Source organism: Marmota marmota, unplaced genomic scaffold, assembly GCF_001458135.2.
Source record: "Marmota marmota marmota unplaced genomic scaffold, marMar, whole genome shotgun sequence".
Lineage (NCBI taxonomy): Eukaryota > Metazoa > Chordata > Mammalia > Rodentia > Sciuridae > Marmota > Marmota marmota.
In genome coordinates this window covers 32,946,837-32,967,874 of record NW_026000240.1, presented here as the reverse complement: position 1 = coordinate 32,967,874, position 21,038 = coordinate 32,946,837, and the positions used below count along the sequence as shown (strand labels likewise).

General features: G+C 53.0%; 1 protein-coding gene across 3 annotated transcripts; it reads right to left on the bottom strand.

Moving 5' to 3' along the window:
- Nucleotides 1-28: 28 nt before the first annotated feature.
- On the bottom strand, nt 29-21,018 carry LOC107143413 (twinfilin-2). Of its 3 annotated transcripts, none has more exons than XM_048794094.1 (9): nt 20,832-21,018; nt 16,980-17,057; nt 13,985-14,163; nt 13,487-13,582; nt 13,213-13,317; nt 12,979-13,104; nt 12,153-12,303; nt 11,897-12,018; nt 29-7,202 (listed from the first exon to the last, which is right to left on the bottom strand). In XM_048794094.1, exons 1-9 carry the CDS (start codon nt 20,854-20,856, stop codon nt 4,122-4,124), a joined length of 3,963 nt encoding a protein of 1,320 aa, XP_048650051.1. In that variant the 5' UTR covers nt 20,857-21,018; the 3' UTR covers nt 29-4,121. The 3 variants fall into 3 exon arrangements, with proteins under 3 accessions (XP_048650051.1, XP_048650050.1, XP_015342572.1); XM_015487086.2 differs by lacking the exon at nt 29-7,202 and adding an exon at nt 10,892-11,489 and having other exon boundaries at nt 20,832-21,002; XM_048794093.1 differs by lacking the exons at nt 11,897-12,018; nt 12,153-12,303; nt 12,979-13,104; ... (3 more) ...; nt 16,980-17,057; nt 20,832-21,018 and adding an exon at nt 8,062-8,181.
- Between the last annotated feature and the right edge of the window lie 20 nt (nt 21,019-21,038).

Below are 21,038 nucleotides of genomic sequence, written 5' to 3'. Positions count from 1 at the left end.
CAGGACTGATCACACACACACACACACCTGGGATAAGAAGCGGGTTTATTGTCAGGAGCCTGACAAGGCTGCTCTGCAAAAAGAGGGACAGCAGCAGCAACTCCCCTTGGATGTTACCTTTTATAGGCTAGAATCATGGCTGCAGGTGAGGGGCGGGTTTAGTCTTGACTGACATAGTAAGCATCTCCTGATCTTATGGAAGCCAAGTTTGTTTCTTGGGAACAGAGACAGGCAGTTTTCCTATCTCTCAAAGGGGGAACAGGGAAACCGGCATGTCTCTGTATCTTCTCAAGGAGAGAACAGGCAAACCAGTACGTCCCCATCTCAGGGCGGTAAGTTGTCTCCTATCTTTCAATGAGGGAACAGGGAGAGACCAGCACGTCTCCAGGCCAGTAGGTTTTATCTTGGGCTACTTTCTATTTCTTGGGAATAAGAACAGTATTCATAAAGTGGGGATGGGGAAAAGGAAGATGGCTGCAATTATGCTAACAGCTTAGGGCCTCACCAAATAGCTGAGGCTGGCCTTGAACTTCTGATCTTTGGGCTTCAGTCTCCTGAGTTGCTGGAATTACAGACACTTGCCACTGTGCCCAGTTGGGCGCACCCCTTTTTGAATTCCTCCCATTGCTGGGCCTTTAGCCTTGCTGCTCTTAAATAGTCGCCACACAGTGATTCCCCCCCCACCCCGTTGTAATGTTATCCCTATGAAGAAAGGTGCCCTTTCTTCTCACTTCTGTACCCTCTGAATCCAGCATAGAATCTGATACACAGTTGATGATGAGCAAAAATGTTGAATGAATGAAGGGCACCCCAGTGACAACATCTTAGTCTACTAAAAAGAACAAGTGTGCTGAAGAAGAACCAACCTGCTGGAGGTGAGGAGCATCTTTGGGCTTGACTCCCCCTCTTAGCTCTAGAAAGGCAACTGTGCTTTCTCCCCTGGGGAAGAGTTGTGCTGGTAGTTGGCCTGGGCTTGTTGAGGCACACGGGAGGGCTCCACTGAGTTATGGTCCCATCAGATAAAACTGTTAGTCTCGGCAGGCCTCTGGGTGTGATGGAAGTCACGTCCGTCACTTTGGAATCACAATATGGTTCCTTCCTGCTCTGGTAACAACTCACTTTCCCAGCTCTGCTCCTTCACATGGGCTTTCAGGGCTCTCCATTGTCTTTCACATTCCCACGCCTGGACAGCGCTCCACCTCCTTTCCTTCAAGTAGGATTGCTTGCCTCTAATGGGGGCCTGAACACTTAGGACCCACTCTTCCTCCATAAGAACAAGGAGAGTCAAAAAGGCTCGGAGTGGGGCTGTATAGCTCAGTGGCAAAGCACTTGCCTCACACGTGTGAGGCATTGATTCAATCCTCAGCACCACATAAAAAATAAAGATACTGTGTCCATATACAACTAAAAAATATTTTTTAAAAAAGAAGAAGAAGGCTTGGAGGTACACTTTCCTCTCCCTCCTTCTTGGGGTTATGAGAAAAAGACGGAAGGATCTACAGGAAGTAGAACGATTTAAAAATGAGATGTTTGGCTTTTATAAGCAAGTCTAGTATAAAACTACAATACAGTGGGAAGTTTGCCAAGAGTATTTAGAAGTCTGGACACCAAATAAAGTGCCAAGGGAGGGCAGGGTGAGTTGTGTATTAAAATCTTAGTAGCCTTTCCCCATCATGACATTTTCTGGTGCTCCTTACTCCCCAACAAGGAAACCACCCAAGGTCTGCAGACTCTACCAAGGAGAGCTTTGGTCCCCAGCATCATGTGCTTCTGATTCAGTCACATCTGCCTCTGAACATGGTGCTCTGGGAGCCATCCCTGGTCCAGGAGGATCATTCTCAGGGTAGAGAGAGAAACTTTGAAGCCATATCATCTCATGGTCCTGAGTAAAAGTCTCAATACTTAATAATGACAACTGAGGCCCTGCTAGGTTTTTCAAACCTTTATATTCATTGTTAGGTTAGTTTGAGGTGGCTAAGGCAACCCGTATGCGCAAAATTACAACACATCAGGCACTGACAGACAAGCATTGATAACCACCTGTCAATCATCAGGGTCTCCTGACCAACCCCAGGAGGACAAGGGACTCTAAAAACCTCCCTTTCCTGTCCTAAGCCCTCCCTTCCTGCCCTAAGCCCAATAAAATTCCAATCCGTCTGAGCCTGAGTGGATTCTCCTGGACCTGCTCTGTTCCACTGGAGGGTCTTGCCCGGGAGCGAATCTCAATAAAGCCTTGTTCAGCAGCTTTTAGTCTGCCTCCTTTTGGTCACCGTGCCTGACCTTACACACATTACCATTCATTCTTACAATAGCTTTCAGAATAGCCCTGGTCAACCCCCTTGATAAATGAACAAGCTGAGACTCCAAAGGGAAGTTTGCCTGCCCAAGATTACCCAAATGCCAGAGCTGGGATTTAGCCCCTTGAAATCTGAACTAAATTTTCTCTTTCCTGGTCTGGCAGAATCAATGTCAATGTCAGTGGGTGAGGATGGCCAGAAGAGAGGACCTGGAGCCATCCCTGAGTACCCTTCCCGACAGTGCAGTGGGAGCCACCTTCTACACAGCCCACAGTGGCCCAGCTCAGACTGCCTCCTGCGGGATCTGAAACAGTGGAACTCTGCCCTTTCTGATCCCATAGATAGCACAGAGCCAAGTACCTCAGACCCCAAAACTTATTTGAGTCAAGCCAAGATCCTACCACAACACCCATGCTTCATCTCTAAAATGGTCCTAGCCTCCAGAACACCAAGTCTGTGAGAGCACAAGCAGGGGTAAGGGGAGATTAAGGTCTACCTGGAACTGCCAGAGAGATTTGCTGTCCAAGTTGTGCTTCCTATAAGTAAAATATGGTATCCTAAACAAGGGCTTGCTTCCTCTCCTGCTCCTGCTTGTGCCCAGAAGAATCTCGGAACTACTCAGTAGGGGACTTTCCCAAGACTCCACCCTGGCTGGGGGAAATGACTGCTTTTATTTTCTCCCTGCCCCAGGAAGGCTCAGGAAGTAGGACACATCAGAGCCCACACAAGGCTCCCAACCCATAAATAAAATATTCTCCTCTGTGTTTGATTTGAGTAAATAGCAGGGAACACGAAGGCCTGAGCACCTGTACCCAAGTCACAAAAATTTTGCTGTTATGTCTTTGAAACCAGCATAGGCATGGCCACCAGATGGCGCAATCACCAGCTGAACTGGCCATAAATCCATTATTTATTAAAAACTTTGGAATGAACATCTCCTGAGCTGGCCTCTCAGCAGGACTTTGCTGAGGGACAGAAATATACCAGACTTGCAGGTTCTTTGCCCTCAAACCATTTTCAGTCTAGTAGGGGAGAGAGGCAAATACCCGAGATTAATACCCAAGCCGGGTGCTGACCCAAGCCTAGCAGAAGCTGCCTGGCTCTGCTTGGAATGGGTCAGGCAGGGCATTGAGGGAAGGGTTGAAAAGGGCAGAAATCCTTCCCTTGCTCTCCGTGAAGGTCCAAGACCACATTCGCCGAATATCTTCAGACTCCCCTAAAAAGATGACCATGAACAAAATTGCCCTTAGCAGCCAACTTTAGTCCTATGGGCCCCTGTTTTTCTCTTTTCTCCAAACTGCCTCTTTTCCCTAATCACTTTATAGAGTCCTACAGAATTTTCCTTTCTTTTCTCCCACCCACACCTCTGGGAAGCTCAGGGTTAGCTGTTTAGTAATATGCATGCATGCATTTTATTTTTTTAATTTATTTGTTGCATTCATTTATTTATACTATTTATTATTAATTGGTTGATTTTTGCAGTACTGGTGATTGAACCCGGGGGTGCTCTACCGGGGGTGAACTACACCCCCACCCCGTTTCTTTTTAAAATTATATTTATTTGCTTTTTTTTTTTTTTTTTTGAGACAAGGTCTCGCTATGCTGCTCAGGTTGGCCTCAACTTGCAATCCTCCCGCCTCAACCCTCCGCGGAGCTGGGATTACAGGTACGGGCTACATCACTCTGCTTGGTAGCATATTGATTGCCTGCCCTGGGTCTCGCGTGCGGGTGGGGAGCAAAGCAGTGGAGGTGCCCAGAGAGGCAGCTTGGGCTTCCCGGGCAGCGAGGTCTAGAGGTGAGGCCCCACCCCACTGAAGCTCCACGCTATTCGGCAGTGGGTCCCTGGCAGAAATTCCGGTTATAGAAATGGCGGTTGTCCCTGGTCAGGGCCGTGCTCAACTGAGCCCAGAAGCTGCCCTGACCACTGGGCTGGTGGGGCCAAAAGAGGACGCTCTGGCGGCAGAGGCGCTGGCGCAGCCGCACGTAGCGGGAGCGGCGGGCGTCCGGGCGCAGGATCACCAACACCACGACATCCTTGCGGTCCTCCAGCAGGCGCTGCTGGGCTAGCAGGAAGCTGGTGCGCAAGAGGCCACTGACCCGATCCGTGTGGTCCAGCACAAAGAGAGTCTTTCGGCTGCCATAGACCGAGGCCCACAGGTTCTCGAAGAGTGATTTGCCCGGCAGCCAATCCCGCTCCTCCAGGCAAAGACGGAGCGCGTGGCGTCCGCGACGCTCCTCTAGCCTCACCCGCAGCTCATTGTACACCCAGTCAGCCACCGCGTTCTGCGCCTTGTCGAAGACCACGAAGGCATCGTAGGGTAGGGCGCGGGTGCCGCGCCGCAAGGGAAGCCAGGCCAGGCCCAGGTGGAAGCAGTACCAGAGATCCCAGCCACAGAGATGCTGTAGCACAGGCACAGTCAGACCCAGAGCCACAGCCAGCAGCGAGAAGCCGAAGCAAGTCCAGGAGAGCCTCTCATCCAAACAGAGGCGCAGGTCCTGCGCGAAGATGCTCTTTCCCTGCAGCTGCCCCGGGCTGCCACACTTAACAAGGTTGGGCAGACCTGGCACGGCGTTCTGTACCTCCAGCAGGAAGTCCACGAAGGCCGCCCCACAGGCACAGTGCAAAGGGTTGGCACTCACATCTAATGTTTTCAGGGAATAGGTCAGTGGCCCAAACCAGGAAGACTCAATCGTCTTGAGGGCATTGTGGCTGAGGTTGACCTCTTTCAGCTCCACTGCCAGGACAAAGAAGCCTGGGTCCACAGAGCTTATCCTGTTGCTGCTGAGGTCTAGCCTCTGGAGCTGTGTTCCATTGGGCAGGCTGCCATTGCTCAGGGCCTTCAGCTGGTTTCCTGCCAGGTCCAGGGCTTTCAGATTGGGCAGGAGGGCCAGGCAGCTCCAGTTGAAGAAGGCCAGATAATTGTGACTGAGACGCAGCAGCTGCAGACTCTTGGGGAGGTTGTCCAGGTAGCGTGGCAAGAGCGTATGCAGGTGGTTCTGGGACAGGTCCAGCCGAAGCAAGCCTCTCAGACCTTGGAAGAAGTGGAGATAGAGGTCTCCCTCACCCCACATATGGCTCACAGCATTGCCACTAAAGTCCAGGGCCTGCAATGAGGTGCTGCTGAGCTTCAGTGACACACGACTGTGGATGTTATTGTATGCCAGGCTGAGGAATTGCAGGGTGTGCAGCTGGGCTACAAAGCTGAGGTTGTGGCCTACACCCTGCATGCCAAAGGCCTGGCTGTTGTAGCTGAGATCCAGAGCCTTCAGGTTTGGCAGCTCTGTGAACGAGCGCCCATGGTACAGGTCCAGTTTGTTATGGGAAAGGTCCAGCACCTGAAGACCAGTCAGCAGCCGGAACTCTGAGCCATTGACTGCCTGGGCAATGTTATTGTGGCTCAGGCTGAGGCACTGGAGGTGTGAGAGGTTGGAAAACATCTCTGGCTGGATTGTCACCAGGTTGTTCCTAGACAGGTCCAAAATGAATTTGAGGGACCTGCAACTAGGCATGAAATCTTCAGAGCTGGAGCTGTCCAGCGGGGCTGGAGTGAGATCCCTAGACCACAGTTGGACTTGCTTCCAATCATTTGCCTCCCCAGTGGTGACTGTCAGCTCTGAAGCTCCACTAATGCGGTTGTCTGAAAGATCGACAAAGTGCAGGCCAGGGAAGGCCCCGAAGATGCTGAGCTGGGCCTGGTTGATGAAGTTCATTTGTAGATGCAGTGTGTGGAGAAGGGGCAGATGGGTCAGCGGCTTAAGCGTATTCTCATTGAGTGATCGGAAGAAGATGCCGTTCATGTTCAGCTCCTGCAGTGAGATCAGGTTCTCAAAGGAGTCTTCCAGATGCAGGTGGGCAAAGGACACCTTCTTACAGTAATTGAAGGACAGGTTGAGCTTGCTCAACTGTGTCAGGTTCCGGAAGGCCGAGGTATTGGTGATGCATTCGTAGAGAAAGTTTTCACTCAGGTCTAACACAGTGAGGTTTCTGAGACCTTGGAACAATGTGCTATCAAGTGTGTGGAGAGAACTGTCCTTCAACACCAGGCCTTCAAGATGACTTAGTTTGCTGAAGGTGTCAGGATCCAGTTGGAGAGAGATGTTAGGGCACTCCACACAGGGGTTGCGGGCATGGTCACAGCGGCGGCAGTTCCCGCCTACATCAAGCACTCGAAGGGCAGTCAGATTGGCCAGGTCCCCACTTGTCAGTTTGACAATGTGGTTGTAGGATAGCAGCAGGTACTCCAGACTGGGAGGCAGGTTGCGGGGGACTGCTGTGAGATTGTTATACTTAAGCGACAGGTGGGTGAGTTTGCGCAGGCTAAGAAATGCATCTGGAGCCACCTCCACTGCTCCGCTGCATGGGTTACTGTAGTAGCAGTTGCCATCCATGTATAGAAAGCGCAGGGCATGCAGGCCAGCAAAGCTAGTATGGTCTAGTGTCAGAATGTTGGTGTGGCTCAGGGTCAGGTTTACTAGGGATTTGGGCAGGGCGGGCACAGTGGTGATGCTGTTGTAGCTCAGGTTCAGGTCTTCCAGTTTGGTCGCATGCAGGAAGGTTTGGGGCTCGATGGTCATGTGGCAGGGAAAGTGCATGGGGCTGAAGCTGATCGGGGGGCAATTCCACTTGAGGTTGAGACGCCGCAGGTTAGGCAGGTGGACAAAGTCAAAGTTATGGAGGTGGTGAATGCGGTTGGAGATCAAGGAAAGGCTGGTGACATTACCACGGGGTGCTGCTACAGAGAAGTGGGGCACAGACTTCAGGAACAGCCAGTTGCAGTTCACCAGACTACCCTGCTGGAACTCGCAGGGCAGGAAGGCAGGCAGAGCACCCAGGGCCAAGGCCACAGCCAGCATTGCAGCCTGCACCAAGACAGACAGGGGGTGCAGGGCCCTGGGGCAGGGACCCTGTGGGGGACCAGGGGCTACATAAGTGTCCAGCCCTAGCTCCACCTCCACCCATTCCACTTCATAAGGTCTTGGAGCAGAACTTCCAACTCCCCTCTCTCCAAGCCTTCCCAGTGAGGCTCCTCCCTGGCTATTGAACCCCCTTCTCACCCTCTAAGGCTCACAGGGAAACTTAATTTGATTTAAAACTCAGCCTTTGACTCAGAATGTGGACTTAGAACCAGGACTGAACCTGAAATCCAGATTCCTAAGATTTGGAACTTTCCTACATGACTGAGCCCAGCCAGACATGAGGGCCAGGAGAGGTGGTCAAAAGACCCATTTGTCCTTCCTCCCTTTGGGAACCATTGCTCTTTCCTCCTGAACAAAGTGGCAGCCACTTTCTTCCCTCCAGCCACCTTGAAATCCCCTCTCAGCCCTCCACCAGCCTTCTCCCCAGCTCTCCCTCAACACCCTGTCTGGCTCAGTCTGTCTTCCACATAGGCCCCTGGCAAGGTGAGCAGCCCAGCTCGCCCACCCTCTGCCTGCCTCCCACACTGGCCTGGGAGCTCTCAACCATTAGGGGTTATGGGCCAGAACAAATCAGAGGGAGCTGTAGGAAGCAAGGCGTCAGCTCGAGCCCTTCCTTGGGTGTCACACAGCCCCAATCCTACCACGGACTGAGGTTCCAGACTTCAGCTTCTTTATCCACCCCCATAGAGAAGACCTTTTGCTTTGATGTTTTCAAGGTGCAGTGAGTGTCCCCAGGGCCATGAGCTAACAGTCCCTTTTACTATTGCCTGCAACTGACAAGCACACCTCCCTCCTCACCCCTTCTCAGCCCATCTACCTCCCCCAGACCTAAGAACTGTTGTCCTACCATGTTGGAGAGTGAGAGCTTCTCCAGAGGGTCTGGCCGGCTGACTGGGAAGTAACTGCAGATGAGGGTGCTTCTCACACTTAGGGTACGGAAAGGAGAGGAAGTGAGAATTTCACTACAGCCTAGTAGCTCCCCTCCTTACCACCAGCTTGGGGAGGGCAGATGGTGTGTAATGAGTCAGAGTCCATTTGCATAGTCAGGTGGCAGACAGAATCTCACCCCTTCCTCTTTCCACTCCCCTCTCAGATTGCCTATATCCCACACTGGCCTCACATCTGTCCTGTGGTTGATCCTGGGAGGAATGAAGCTCAAAGCCCAGCCTAAGGTCAGTGAGAGATCAGAATTAAAGGTAGCTCCATGCCAGGTCCTCTCATCCTCATGCCTTAAGACCCTGACCCCGTTGATACTCAGGACCCCACCTGCCCCCACCTAGAGAACTCTGAGGGGCCTCTCATGCCCAGAGGAAGCCCTTACCACAGCCTTGGGACATCCTGCATTTCCAACTCCCTTGATGCCCCATCAGAACAGAGACCGCAGCAGTCCTCCCGGGGGTCCTGAGGCTGGCTGCATTGCTGGCCCAGCTGGGACCCTAGCTGATCCTCCACTCTCAGTCCTTCCCATGCCGCCTCTGACCCAGATCAGAGCTCAGACTAGTCAGGCTCAAGTCCTCATAGGACCCTGGGAGCCCTTCTCAAGTCCTACTGGCTCACCTTCAGAATCTGCCCGCTACCCACCACCTCATACCCACCTGCCTATCTGCATCCCTAGCATCTCTCCATCTGGCTACCCTGCCCCTGCTCTCAAGCCCCCATGTCCCCTGGAGCGACCTGTTCAGATCTGTTGTGTTGGGTCCCTCCTTTGCTCAGATTCCCTCCATAGCTGTCTCTGGAATCAAAGTAGTATATGTCACAGTCCGTATAGTAGCCAAAGTTCTGAGACCTGCCCTTCCACTCCTTCCCTGATCTCTCTCCACCCCTACTGGCCTTCTTGTTGCTTCAGACACACTTGTGCACTCTCCTGACTCAGGCCTTTGAATGTGCTATTCCACCTGCCTGGAATCTCTTTTCCCAGATTCTCATATGGCCCCCTCCTTCACCTCCTTTAAAATCTCTGTGAGAATTCCCCTCTCCTTTTTTTTTTTCTTTTTTGGTACTGGTGATTAAAACTGGGGCAAGCACTCTATCCACTGAAACACATCCCCAGCCCTTTTTATTTATTTATTTTATTTTGAAACAGGGTCTCACTCAATTGTCCAGGCTGGCTGAACTTGTGATCTTCCTGCCTCAGCCTCCCATTCTCTGACTTTTTTATAAAATTTCCAGTCCTGATCTGACTCTCCTGAGCTCCTCTGCCTGATTTTCCTCTTTGCTTAATGTGTTTTCAACTGTTGAGACACCCTACTGTTGACTTTCAACCGTTTGGTGGATATTGTCTATCCCCTGCTGGAATGTCCACTTCTTGAGTGAAAGATCTTTTGTATCCCCAGCACAGTTGAATGCCCGGTACACAGTAAACGCTCAGTGTCTGCTGAAGCAATGGGTCCCCTGCACTCAGCTTTGGGCAGGCACAGAGAGGATACCTCTGAATGAATGAATAAACAAATGGGGTTTACTCCTGGGGAAGGCAAGGCTACACATCTGCTTTCCCACTCCTCCCAGAACCACCTTTGGGGAGGTGTCATGGCATGTGGAGCCTAAGGTCCAGTCATCCAGCTGACTCAGCAGCTTAAGGGTGTTAGCACTGTCTTTCTCTTCACCAGTGTTTGGGACGGGCCTGAACAAACCTCTTCTAGATCCTTGCTATGGTCCCAGCTAGATAATGGTCCCCTAGATAATCCTAGAGGCTTTAGCAGGGGCTGGGAAGAGGCCCCAGGGATGGGAAACAGCCCTGAGTCAGGAAAAGGTGAATCACAGTCAGCAATGCCACATCTCTAACCCTGTCCCACCTGTGACAGGAGCCTCCATCCATGTCTCAGAGACACAGGCCTGGCTCCTGCTGAACTCCAAGTCCAGGAGAGACTTTACAATCGCTGGGTTATGGCTTGGACATGAGGTATCTTCCAAAAGCTCCTGTGTTAATACAGGAATATTCAGAGGTGGAGTGATTAGATCATGAGCACTGTAACCTAATGAGCCCATCCTGGTTTGAATGAGCCTGACTGGGTGGTAACTAAAGGTAGATGGGGCATGGCTAGAGGAGGCAGTCACTAGGTTGCACCTGGAAGAGTGCATCTTCCTTGCAGCCACTTCCCTTTTCTTCTTTCTGCTTCCCAACCCAACTGAGCTGTGAGCTGAACAACTGTCCTCTGTAAGGTCCTTCCCCCATGATGTTCTGCTTCATCGTCGACCCGGAGCAACGAAGTCAGTCATCTGTGAACCAAGACCTCTGAAACCGTGAGTCAAAATAAACACTTCCTCTGTTAAGTTGTTCTTATTGGGTATTTTGTCACAGCAACACAAAAGCTGATGAAAACATCTGGTTAGGACCAGGGAGCCAGCCTCCCATCTCCGGTAGCCATCCTACCTCCCTTAGGGGCAGAAAAACCACCAAGTTTGTGGTGATTTGTTATAGCAACTACAGGAGACAAAGACACCTAGATTCCCCCTATCGTGGTGGAGATGTGCCTGCCTGTCAGGTGGGGATCCCATCAACCTCAGGACTTGTGCCCTCACACACACAGCCTCTCCCACACCCTTGTGGCCAGGAACACTGAGGCTCCATGTAGCAGACCAACCGTTCTCTCTTGACCTGTGAGAGGGCAGTTAGCTATTTGCACAGGGCTACCCAATTCCAAGGGATAGCAACATTCCCTTAGAAGCAGACATAGATATTGATTTAAAAATATTTTATTCTTTAGAAAATACAGCATTCAACCATCCCATCCTGCAGTGACCCCTGCTCCAGCCCCAACCAACCCTACCCACTGTGGTCAAAGGCTTCTGGGCTACGCTGGGACCCCAGTCTCAGATCCCCTGAAAGGCCAGGTTCATGACAGGTCCTTCGCCCAGCCCCCTTGAGCCAGCCAGGCAGGGCCCCTAGACACCCTGGACACACAGATGAGAGACAGGGTCAGCAGTGGGGAAGGGTCACAAAATGCCAACCCAGTGACCCTCAGAAGCTTGTAAGTGTGTTCAGCCACCAGCCTGCCTGACCCACAGGAAGCACTTCCCTGGAGCCACAGTGAGAAAGAGGGAGGTGCAGGGAGTGGTGAGGTAGGCAGCCCCACAGCTCACTTGCTGGCCTGGCTCTGGTCCAGCCACCTAGCTGTCGTCCCCATTCTCGCCAGGGCCCCTGATGAGACGCTTGTGGCCCCGCTTGCCCCCAGGGCCCTTGGGCTTGGCGAATGCCTGCTTGAAGGCATGTTGCTTGGGGTGCACTTCGTCATAGAGGAACTCAGCTGTCAGCTCTGCCCCGTCGCCAATCTCAATCTGTGTAGGGCAAGGCCACAGTCAGTCCAATAACTCCGACACACATCCCCCTTGGTGACTTCCACTCCTGGGCATCCTTTTGATCTCTTGCCTCAGGCCTGGGGTCTCCTTGTAGATCCCCACTGGGAATGCCACCCACTGGAACTCAGACCCTGGAGCCTGCTACTCTGCTTACCTGGGTCACCCCCTTCTCTCTCCCCCCAGAACCAGGGAAAGTTGTCCTGGTGGCCAGGGCTTGGGTTTGTCTGTGCCATCCGTCATCTGGGCAGCCTTGGGCAGTGCAGGCTGCCCTGAGCCTCAGGTTCCCATCCATCCACGGTAGTGACAAGTCCTGCTATGCTACTGACTCAAGACTCTAATGCCCATGTGGAAGGTGGGGTGACAGGTCCCTGGGGATAGCCACGCACCTTCTTGGCGATCTCCAGCTGGAAGTCCTGCTCGACAGAGTCAAGGAGGCGGCTTTTGCAGCTGGAGTACAGCATGCGCTCTTTGATGCTGCACTTATACCCCGGCATGGAGTAGATGAACACTGGAGAAGGACAGGGAGGTGATTCCATGCAGGCTGAGCAACCTGCAGACCTCCGCCCCCACAGCAGGTCCACCCAGCAGCAGGCCGGTGCTACCCTACCAGCACACAGCAGGGCCTCTGCAGTAACCACTCACCCACAGACTCAAGGTGGTCACCCTCATGGGTATGCTTATAGAGGAAGAAGTGGTAGCGGGCAGCATCTCGGGGCACTCGTGAGGGTAGCTGGGCCACATCTGTGGGCTCTGTGTGTACCAGCTCAATGGTCTCCCGTTCCAGGTCCAGCTTCTGTGGAGGGCCAGGGGAGACATGAGGGCACCATCTACCCAAGAGGAACCCTGCTGGCAGGCAGGCGCCTGCTCTTGATCTCTTCCTCATAGCTGTACCTCTGTGGGGGTCTTCTCAAAGAGGCACTCCTGGGCCCAAACCCAATGGTGCCCTTTGAAAGTTGCTAAAGAAGGCACTTCCCCGAATAGCAGTGAATGGGGTGGTGTGGATGGGCTCACCAACATCAGGCCAGCCTGTCCTCAGAGGCAGAGCCTCTTGAGGGAAGCATTTTGGAAGGGGCACCTTAATCAATGGGTCAGAATGACCCTGTCTGGGAAAAACAAGTGGTCAAGAGGGCTGCAGAAGGAGCCCGGGACAGGAAGGGACTTAGGGGTCAGTATGAACCCAGGAGTGGGCATATGCGGAGGATGAAAGGGAGCAGTGAGCTCACAGCAGCACCCATGTGGGAAGGCAGAGGACAGAAGAAAAAGAGTGGAACTATGTGTACCTGGTGGCTATTTCTAATGCAGGAAACAGGGAGGGACAAGGAGGACAGTGTGTGCCCACAAGCATGTGGAACAGCTCAGGTACTCCTGGGCTGGTGGGGGCAGGGGTTCTATGCCCTATGTGTATGAGCAGAAGTAGGGGTGGGCCACACTGCCTCAAGCATGTACCAGGGCAGGACCATGCACCCACCAGCTGGATGTAGTTGATCATCTTCTGCTTGAGATGCTGAAGTGCCCGCTGGGCCTCAGGCTGCAGGGGGAAGGCGAGGCCCTGCAGAGTCTGGTGCTTGCTTTCCACACTGATCTCTGTCTTCACCTGGGGGGCAGGGCAATAGTGAAGGAGACCCCCACCTGCCCAGCCTGGGGAACAGCCCAGCCCACCAAACAGCACAGGCTCCAGGCACACGTGACCCAGCACACCCACCTCGTTGATACGGATCTGCTGGAGCTCTCTCTCAGCTGAGGTCAGTGGGGCAGGTGCAGCACAGGATGACAGGTGTTTCTGGTACCCAGCAAAGGAGAGGTCATCCTAGGAGGCATAAGTGGGCACCTCAGGCAGGCTGGAGGAAGCCTTGCTGAGCATCTCGGCTTACAGCTCCTGGACTCCCAGCCTTCCCATTTCATCCCAAGCCTGGCACTGGCCTTCTCTGCAGCCCTTCACAGGCCCAGCCCCCCATCATTCTGGCCTGGGTGGCTACCTTCACTGTTCCAAAGAGTTCATCCTTGATGTGGCCACCCCCAAACTCCTTCTTCACTGTGGCCCGTGTCGCTGCGTAGAGCATCTTCAGCCGCACCTGAAGGGTGGAGGCCAAACCGTGAGATCCCTGTGGGCAGGTCTGCCTCTCCAGGAGCAGGCAGGAGGCTCTAGAAGGGGACCTTTTCAACTCATCCAGTGAGCACATCCAGCAGGGGGCACAGCATGAAGGTGAGGGTGCAATGGTGGCTCCTGCCAGCAGAGGGAGCTCTGGCCTAGCTCAACCTCAGCCTCCAGGGGTCAAGCTGATGCCACTCACAGGCCTCTGAGTCCTCAGGGTTCAAGCACAGGGCCCTGTTCTGTCAATCTCTGGGACAGGACCTGATATGCATTCCTTAGGATCCCTGGGACAGAGCTTCATTATCCTGCCCAGTCTCAGCTGCCCTCCCCATTCCCCCACTGGCCCTGAGCCTGGGGCTAAACAGGGGTCCCTGGGACTCACCGGAGAATTATCAGGTGACCAGGCAAGAAAGAGCCATTCGAATCCCTGAGCATTCTGTGAGTCGAGGCGGAAGAGCAGGTAGCAGGGCTGCTGGGAATCCAGCAGTGGAAGCACAGCCCTGTCGTAGTCCTGGTCCCAGCGACCCACTGGCTCTTGAGAGGCACCCAGCACAAGCTGCTCTGGGGGCAGAGGCCGGGTGAGCCGGAGTAGCTAGCCATCTCCCACCTCACCTCTGCCTGTGGAATGTCCTCTGGATGTGGCTTTCCGAGCTAGCTCAGACCTGTTGGCTACTCCACCCCACTTTTCTTAGAGCCCCCAAATCTTCAAAGTATGAAATTATGTTACCTGATCAGTGAGTGAATGAACAAGGACAAAAGCTACTACCCAGAGGCTGCTCTCTCTACCCTCCAATCCCCTACAAATCACCCAACACAAACCACATGAAAACACAGCCATGTGTCCACAACTAGCAATCTCGTGGCTCCTTCTCAGCACCCACACGTGTGGGTAATCACTCTGACCCCACACTACAGGCAAGGCATGCTGCTCAGTGTAGGATCCCCACCATGCACCCCCTGCTCCCTCCTCCCTAAGCCCAGGGTTACAACAGAAACTCGGCACACCCCTCCTGGGACAAATGTGCTGGAAGAGGTGATGTCACAGTTCCAGGCCATAAAGATCTGCAGGGACAAAAACATCTGGAGAGGGACTGGGGTTGTGGCTCAGCGGTAGAATGCTCACCTAGCTTGTGTGAGTTGCTGGGTTTGATCCCCAGCACCACATAAAACCAAACAAATTAAATAAATAAATAAATAAATAAAGGTATTGTGTCCAACTACAACTAAAACCAAAATATTAAAAAAAAAAAAATTCTGGAGAGGAAGAAGGCAAGACTCATGCCAGACTCTGTAAACAGGTATCCTGCCACCACCCCCAGCTGTAGTTCCCTCTCCTCCAAGTCACAAACCCAACAGCAGTCAAGTTCTTCATGCCTGGGCTCATCAGGCCTGTCACCTCCCTTGCTGGTGCAGAGTGGCTGAAGGGGGCATCAGGCTACCCTGTGGGCTGGTATCTCACAAATACCCTCCTGGCACACATAGCTGTAGGCTGGAGGAAGAACTGGGGCAAAGGGGCAATCTAAGCTTGACCAGGGGATCTGGCACCTCACCACAACGTCCTCCTAGTGGGATCAGGGATCCATCTGCCTGGAAACCCCAACATGCCAGCTTCCTCACCTGCCCACACAGAACTCGTATGGGATCAGGGTTGACAGCCAGCAGTCACAGGCTGAATGGGTTGCAGAAGCATTGTCAACATTGCTGTTCATGTTTTCCAACCAAGAATCTCACATAAAAAGTAAAAGTCAGACCTTCTCTAGAAAAATCAGGAGCTCTAGCCATCTCAGTTGGAGTGTGGACACTTCTGGACACTCCTAAAACTGTGATACAAAACTGGAATAAGCCGGGCATGGTGGCGCATGCCTATAATCCCAGCGGCTCCGGAGGCTGAGGCAGGAGGATCAAGAGTTCAAAGCCAACCTCAGGAGCTGGGGATGTGGCTCAAGCGGTAGCGCGCTCGCCTGGCATGCGTGCAGCCCGGGTTCGATCCTCAGCACCACATACAAACAAAGATGTTGTGTCCGCCAAATACTAAAACAAAAAAATTAAAAAAAAAAAAGCCAACCTCAGCAATTTAGCGAGGCCCTAAGTAACTCAGTGAGACCCTATCTCTAAATAAAATACAAAAAAGGGCTAGGGATGTGGCTCAGTGGTTAAGTGCCCCTGAGTTCAATCCCCGGTACCAAAATCCACACAAACAAACAAACAAACAAAAAAAAACCCCAAAAAAACCCTGGAGAGCCCACCTAGAGATTCTTCCTGCTTAAGATCTTAAGTTGTGGGCTGGGGATGTGGCTCAAGCGGTAGCGTGCTCGCCTGGCATGCGTGCGGCCCGGGTTCGATCCTCAGCACCACGTACAAACAAAGATGATGTGTCCGCCAAAAACTGAATAATAAATATTAAAAATTCTTTCTCTCTCTCCCTCCTCTCTCTCTCTCTCTTAAAAAAAAAAAGAAAGAAAAAAAAAGATCTTAAGTTGTGTCTGAGGACCGCGGCCAATGAGTACAGCTACCTCTTTAAGGGTGGGAGGCTGTGGCCTGCTGCCCAGGCCTTCACTCATGAGCTACCTCATGACTCTTGTCCAGTCTCTGAGGAAATCTGGGGACTCTGAACAAAGCCCAGCACAGTCATGGCCCTAAAGCCTGGGGTCAACTCTGGGTCTGGACAGTGCCTACTAAAGTGAGCTGAGCACCAAACCTGTTTGGGAAGCCCCTAAAAGGCAGAGGAACAGGCTACTGAGAAGGTCTGCAAGGACCCCTAGAGATCCAGCCCATACCCAGTCTGTTCCCCTTACAGACTGGGACAGTCCCTTGGCACAGAGAGAAGAAGAGAGGAGTCCCTTACTTCCAACACCCCATTTAGTTCCAGGTCCACGTTGAGGCTTTGCCAAGCATGGAATATCCCCCCTCCTGCCCTCAGAATGGGCTGTACCCAAGTCCCTTCTCCCATTTTGAGGGTTCTTCCCAAAGGAAGAACCTCAGCATCTCTTAGGTCTCTCCTCGGCAGCAGCCAAGCCAGAACAGGCCTGCCGACCACGAACAGATGGAAGTGGGTAGCACTAGCCATATGCAGCAGCGCTTGGACTCTCTCATCCCCTGACCCCTGCTTGCTCAGCCCAGCACCTGGACTAGGCCCATATCAATACCCACACAGCCTCTGGGGAGACCGCACAGGACCCCAAGATATGGGCTAGCATAATAGGGGTGATAACCATGCCCACCTTGTGCTCCTCTCTGAGGCTTCTTTTTTGAGTGGCCTTATCCCCACTTCCAGACAGGGAAACTGAGATCCTGAGGGGCCCCAGAGGCCAATACGCCCTCCAGAAGCAATTAGGTCCAGCCTCCAACATATGCCCTAGTTCATGGGGGGCACTCACCGTCCTCAATGACAACTTTGATGAGCCGAATGGAGCCAGCCCGCGCCTTGGCAAAGAATTCCTTTAATTCCTCAGTGGCTACAAGAACAAGAAACATAGTGGGGGATGAGTAGGCAGAGTGGACAGGGACAAGTTTGGGGCCTGCTCTGTCCTGTGGGATCTGGTGGCTGAGTTGGGAACCAGGTTAAATACGGCCCCGCCATGTGACTGGGAACCTGAGATGGCCACTGAACACAAGCTCCCAAATTTAGCCAGCAGAAGTGGCAGGCGGGTGGCCTGCTGGCTGGGATTGCTCTGGTGATGGGGAGGGGCAAGCAGGGGCGGGACAGCCCACCCGAAGATGGGGCAGATTCTAGGCAAGCTAGTCCAGCCAGAATTAATGACCCCACCTGTCCTCTGCTCCCATGAAGGCCCAGCAGTGGGATGGCCTGATACACACTCAGCACTGTGGAATCCATAAAGAATACACAGATAAATGCCACCGTTATGTCCATTCACACACACACACACACACACACACACACACATCACATGTGCCAACTCACTAAATCGAGCATGTGTGAATATAAAACATACATATAATGCAGAGAGGGACATAAATGCAAATACCATTGTATGTGAACACATGCTCAACTGGTCAAACGTAAATGGATATACATATTTAGACATGAGAACATGCACTCAGATATAATTCCTAGCTTTCTAACACACACGTAGGCAGGCACCTTCAGAGTTTGGCTAAGACAATATGCAGGCAAGAGGATTACAAAGCACACACAGAAACACAGAGACATCTTTTCACAGATGCATGCACATGCAGCTCCAGCCCCCCAGCCAGGCTGCCTCATGCTGAGGAGGCCCAAAGAACCCATTCCCTGTCTGGCACAGCTCCACCAGGGACAACAAGCTCTCCTCTGAGATAGTAGGGAAGGCTTCCTGGAGGAGGAGTGGCTCCCAGGAAAGTAATTCCATTTTGGATCTTAGGCTGCAGAGCTGGAAGGTGACAGCCAGTGACCAAGGAAGGAACCAAGTGCAGAGGTATGGATCATGGTCAGAGCTAGGGAACCATGAGTAATCTCAGAACCATTAGTAGTAGTGAATGGGAACACTATGGTGCAAGTGGGGAAGGGCTCTGCTTGGGTATTTGAGTGAGCAGGGCTAAGCCAGCACGACCTTGAAGCTGCCCAGGGGTCAGAAGAATTCCCGGAGGAACACAGCTGGAGGGTTGAGGTAAGAGAATATTTATAGGGCCTGGATTGGGCAGCTCAGGAGCATGGGGGGGGGGGGCTTTAAGAAAACAAACTGGTCATGGCCTCAAGTGCCCCCATCTTCCCCAGTGACCTTGTGTCATGGGGTAAGCAGAAGCTCAACTGAGCCCAGCAGGCTCTGGGGCTCACAGCCTCGTGGCGTTGAACTGCATGCAAGAGGGTACAGACTCTTTGGGTCAGGACAGGACTTCCCAACAGCAGACCATAGTAGTTTCCTGAAACTTCAAGCCTAGTGTTAGGGCTCCATTCTTCCTTAGCTTTGTGACCTCTGACTTCTCTGAAACTCAACCTCATCTGTAAAACGGAGATAATACCCCCAAGCTCCAGAAACTTTAATAAGGAGTAAATGGGACGAAATGCTCAGGAATGGGGCCTCTTTTAATAACAACTTTTACCCAGTGGCTCCAGAGGCTGGGGCAGGAGGATTGCAAGTTCAATGCCAGTCTCAGCAACTTAGCAAGGCCCTAAGCAATTTAAAAGGATTTTGTCTCAAAATATTAATTAATTAATCAATCAATTAATTAATAAAAGCTGGGGATATGGCTCAGTGGTTAAGTGCCCCTGGTGCTTAAAAAACAAACAACCCCCCCCCCCCAAATTTTATTACTATAAGATAGCTGCTCCTTCTACCTGCTCAGACCTTGGGAGGGTGACCAAGAAGCTCCTCTTCAGAGAGGTTGACAAGCCCCTTCTAGTATTACTAGGGCAAACTGACACCCTAGCACGGGAAGACATCCTTTCCTACCCCACCCCAATCCCTCCCCAGCTGCCATCAATAATCCAGAAGCCAGGCCTGGGATATCTGAACCTTTATCATCAAAGATTCATGACCCCCCGCCCCTTGCCCACCCTCCCAACTCCAATGAGCCTCAGGTTACAGTCCCTCTACTTGCCAGGATCTGAGGTCAGCATACCTACATCTATGGCCCATGACCGGGCAGGTACTCCAGGGTATTCTCTCCTGCTACCTCTCCATGCCTAAAATGGGAAGGAGGGCTATTCACAGGTAGAAGGAGGGCTGGGGGCAGCACAGTCCCCAATATCCCCTAAGCATCCCTGTGTCACTGTACAGGAAGTGAAGGAATGAGGCAGATCCCTGGCCACAGGAGCTGTCAACAGGGGACATGAGGGTGGCTGCAGCTATGACCAGGCAAAGGGGAAGGAAGGGGCAGGCCAGGCAGTAGATCCCTCTGTGAGGCTGACTCATGATGCCACCCCTCCAGCTCCTCCTGGAGATAGGCTGGCCCACCTGTCAGGAGGCTGGCCCTGACTCAGGCCCTTGTATTCTTGGGTCCTACGGGTCAGGGGGTGCAGTGGGGAGAAAATGGGAGTAGGGCCAGGGAAACCCTTTCTGGGCAGTTCAGCCACCAAGTGGCCACAACCACAAGCCACAAGCCAGGACTCAGGCAGTTTCATGGTGGTAGCCCTGGGCAGGGGATCATGGTGTGGTGGCAGGAGTGGCAGATGGCCAAAACCACCAAGCTGTCTAGGCAAGCAGCCTGAGCCCTCACTACAGGCCAGGCAGCCCTCCCAGGCCAGTGGCAGATGGGACACTGAGGCCTGGAGGGTCAGGGTATTTGGCTCCCAGACATTACTTCTCTCCCAGCCTGTCCAAGGAGGAAACTGGGTCCCTGCTGGAGGGGTTTTATGTGTGATACTCTAGGCCATAGATGCTTCCTGGCCATGAAGATGGGGATGGGAGCTGGCCTGGTTTCTCTAGGGCCAGGACCTCCCCTACAAATCTACCCATCTGGACCTTCTTCTCTTTCTCCAGCTTGGAGCTGGGACTTTCCAACCCTGGCTGGGGCAGACTAAAGAGATCACCAGGAAAATGGGAGGGAGGTCAGAGGTCAAGGTCAGACTGACAACTCTCCCCAAGCCACTTAGAGGGCCCTATCAAAGGTTTTCCCCAGCTTAGCCTGCAGGAGTGTGAGGATCCTGAGAGGAGTAAAGGTCAGGACCCCTTCCTCACCCACATTCACAAACCCATACAAGTCATGAGACACATCCACTGCATGCAACCATGGTAACAAATGCACACCGAGATGCGTACCAATTGTGCACACACACACAGACACCCACACACATGTGCACACTGTCAAGAAACAGTGATGTCTAAGATGGTCCCAGGCTACCTACAGTGTCCAAACAGCCACTAGGGCATGTACATGAATGATCTTAGATGTGTACAAGCAAGTCACATCCAGATGGGTACGCATGGAACTGTATACAGAGGACATGTGCACATGCATGTATACTCCGCCAGATGTGCACATCCGGGTACACCCACCCCAAGAAAGGAACAAAAATACACAGACCCGCACACACAGGAACATCTACCCCCAAGGGGTACGTAGGTATTTCCATCCCAGCTGTGTGGGTGCATGTGTACCCACTCTCAGCTATGCACAGCAAGTCTGTACTCCCCCAGATGTGCCCATCCCAAGCGACTGGCGGCTACAAAGCAGAACAGGAAGCTTCCTCCTGCTGATGCTAGTGGGAGGAAGGGACCGACAGCCGGAAAGGGGGCGCAGCCCAGAGCAGAGCCTCTGGGAACCTCTGCCCGTCCGCCAACCGCCCTCACCGTGGATGCCCGTCTGGTGCGTCATGGCTCGGCGTTCCGCTCGCCCGCGCCGTCGGAGCCCTTCGCTTGGCCCTGACCAGGCTCCTCTTGCCTGGACCTGAAGGAGGAGGATGTGGTGGCAGCCGCCGAACCTCGCGCAGCTTCCCGGGCGGTGCCGCAGGACCCGCCCCAGCGGCGCCCGCCCCGACGGCGAGGCCGGGAGGGCGG

Excerpts from the sequence above, each read along its gene's own strand:
- LOC107143413 (XM_048794094.1), bottom strand. The coding sequence starts at position 20,856 with ATGACGCACCAGACGGGCATCCACG. Across the intron at positions 17,058-20,831 it reads GCACCAGACGGGCATCCACG|CCACTGAGGAATTAAAGGAA; the intron begins GTGAGGGCGGTT and ends TTGTTCTTGTAG. Across the intron at positions 13,318-13,486 it reads AACTCTTTGGAACAGTGAAG|GATGACCTCTCCTTTGCTGG; the intron begins GTAGCCACCCAG and ends TATGCCTCCTAG.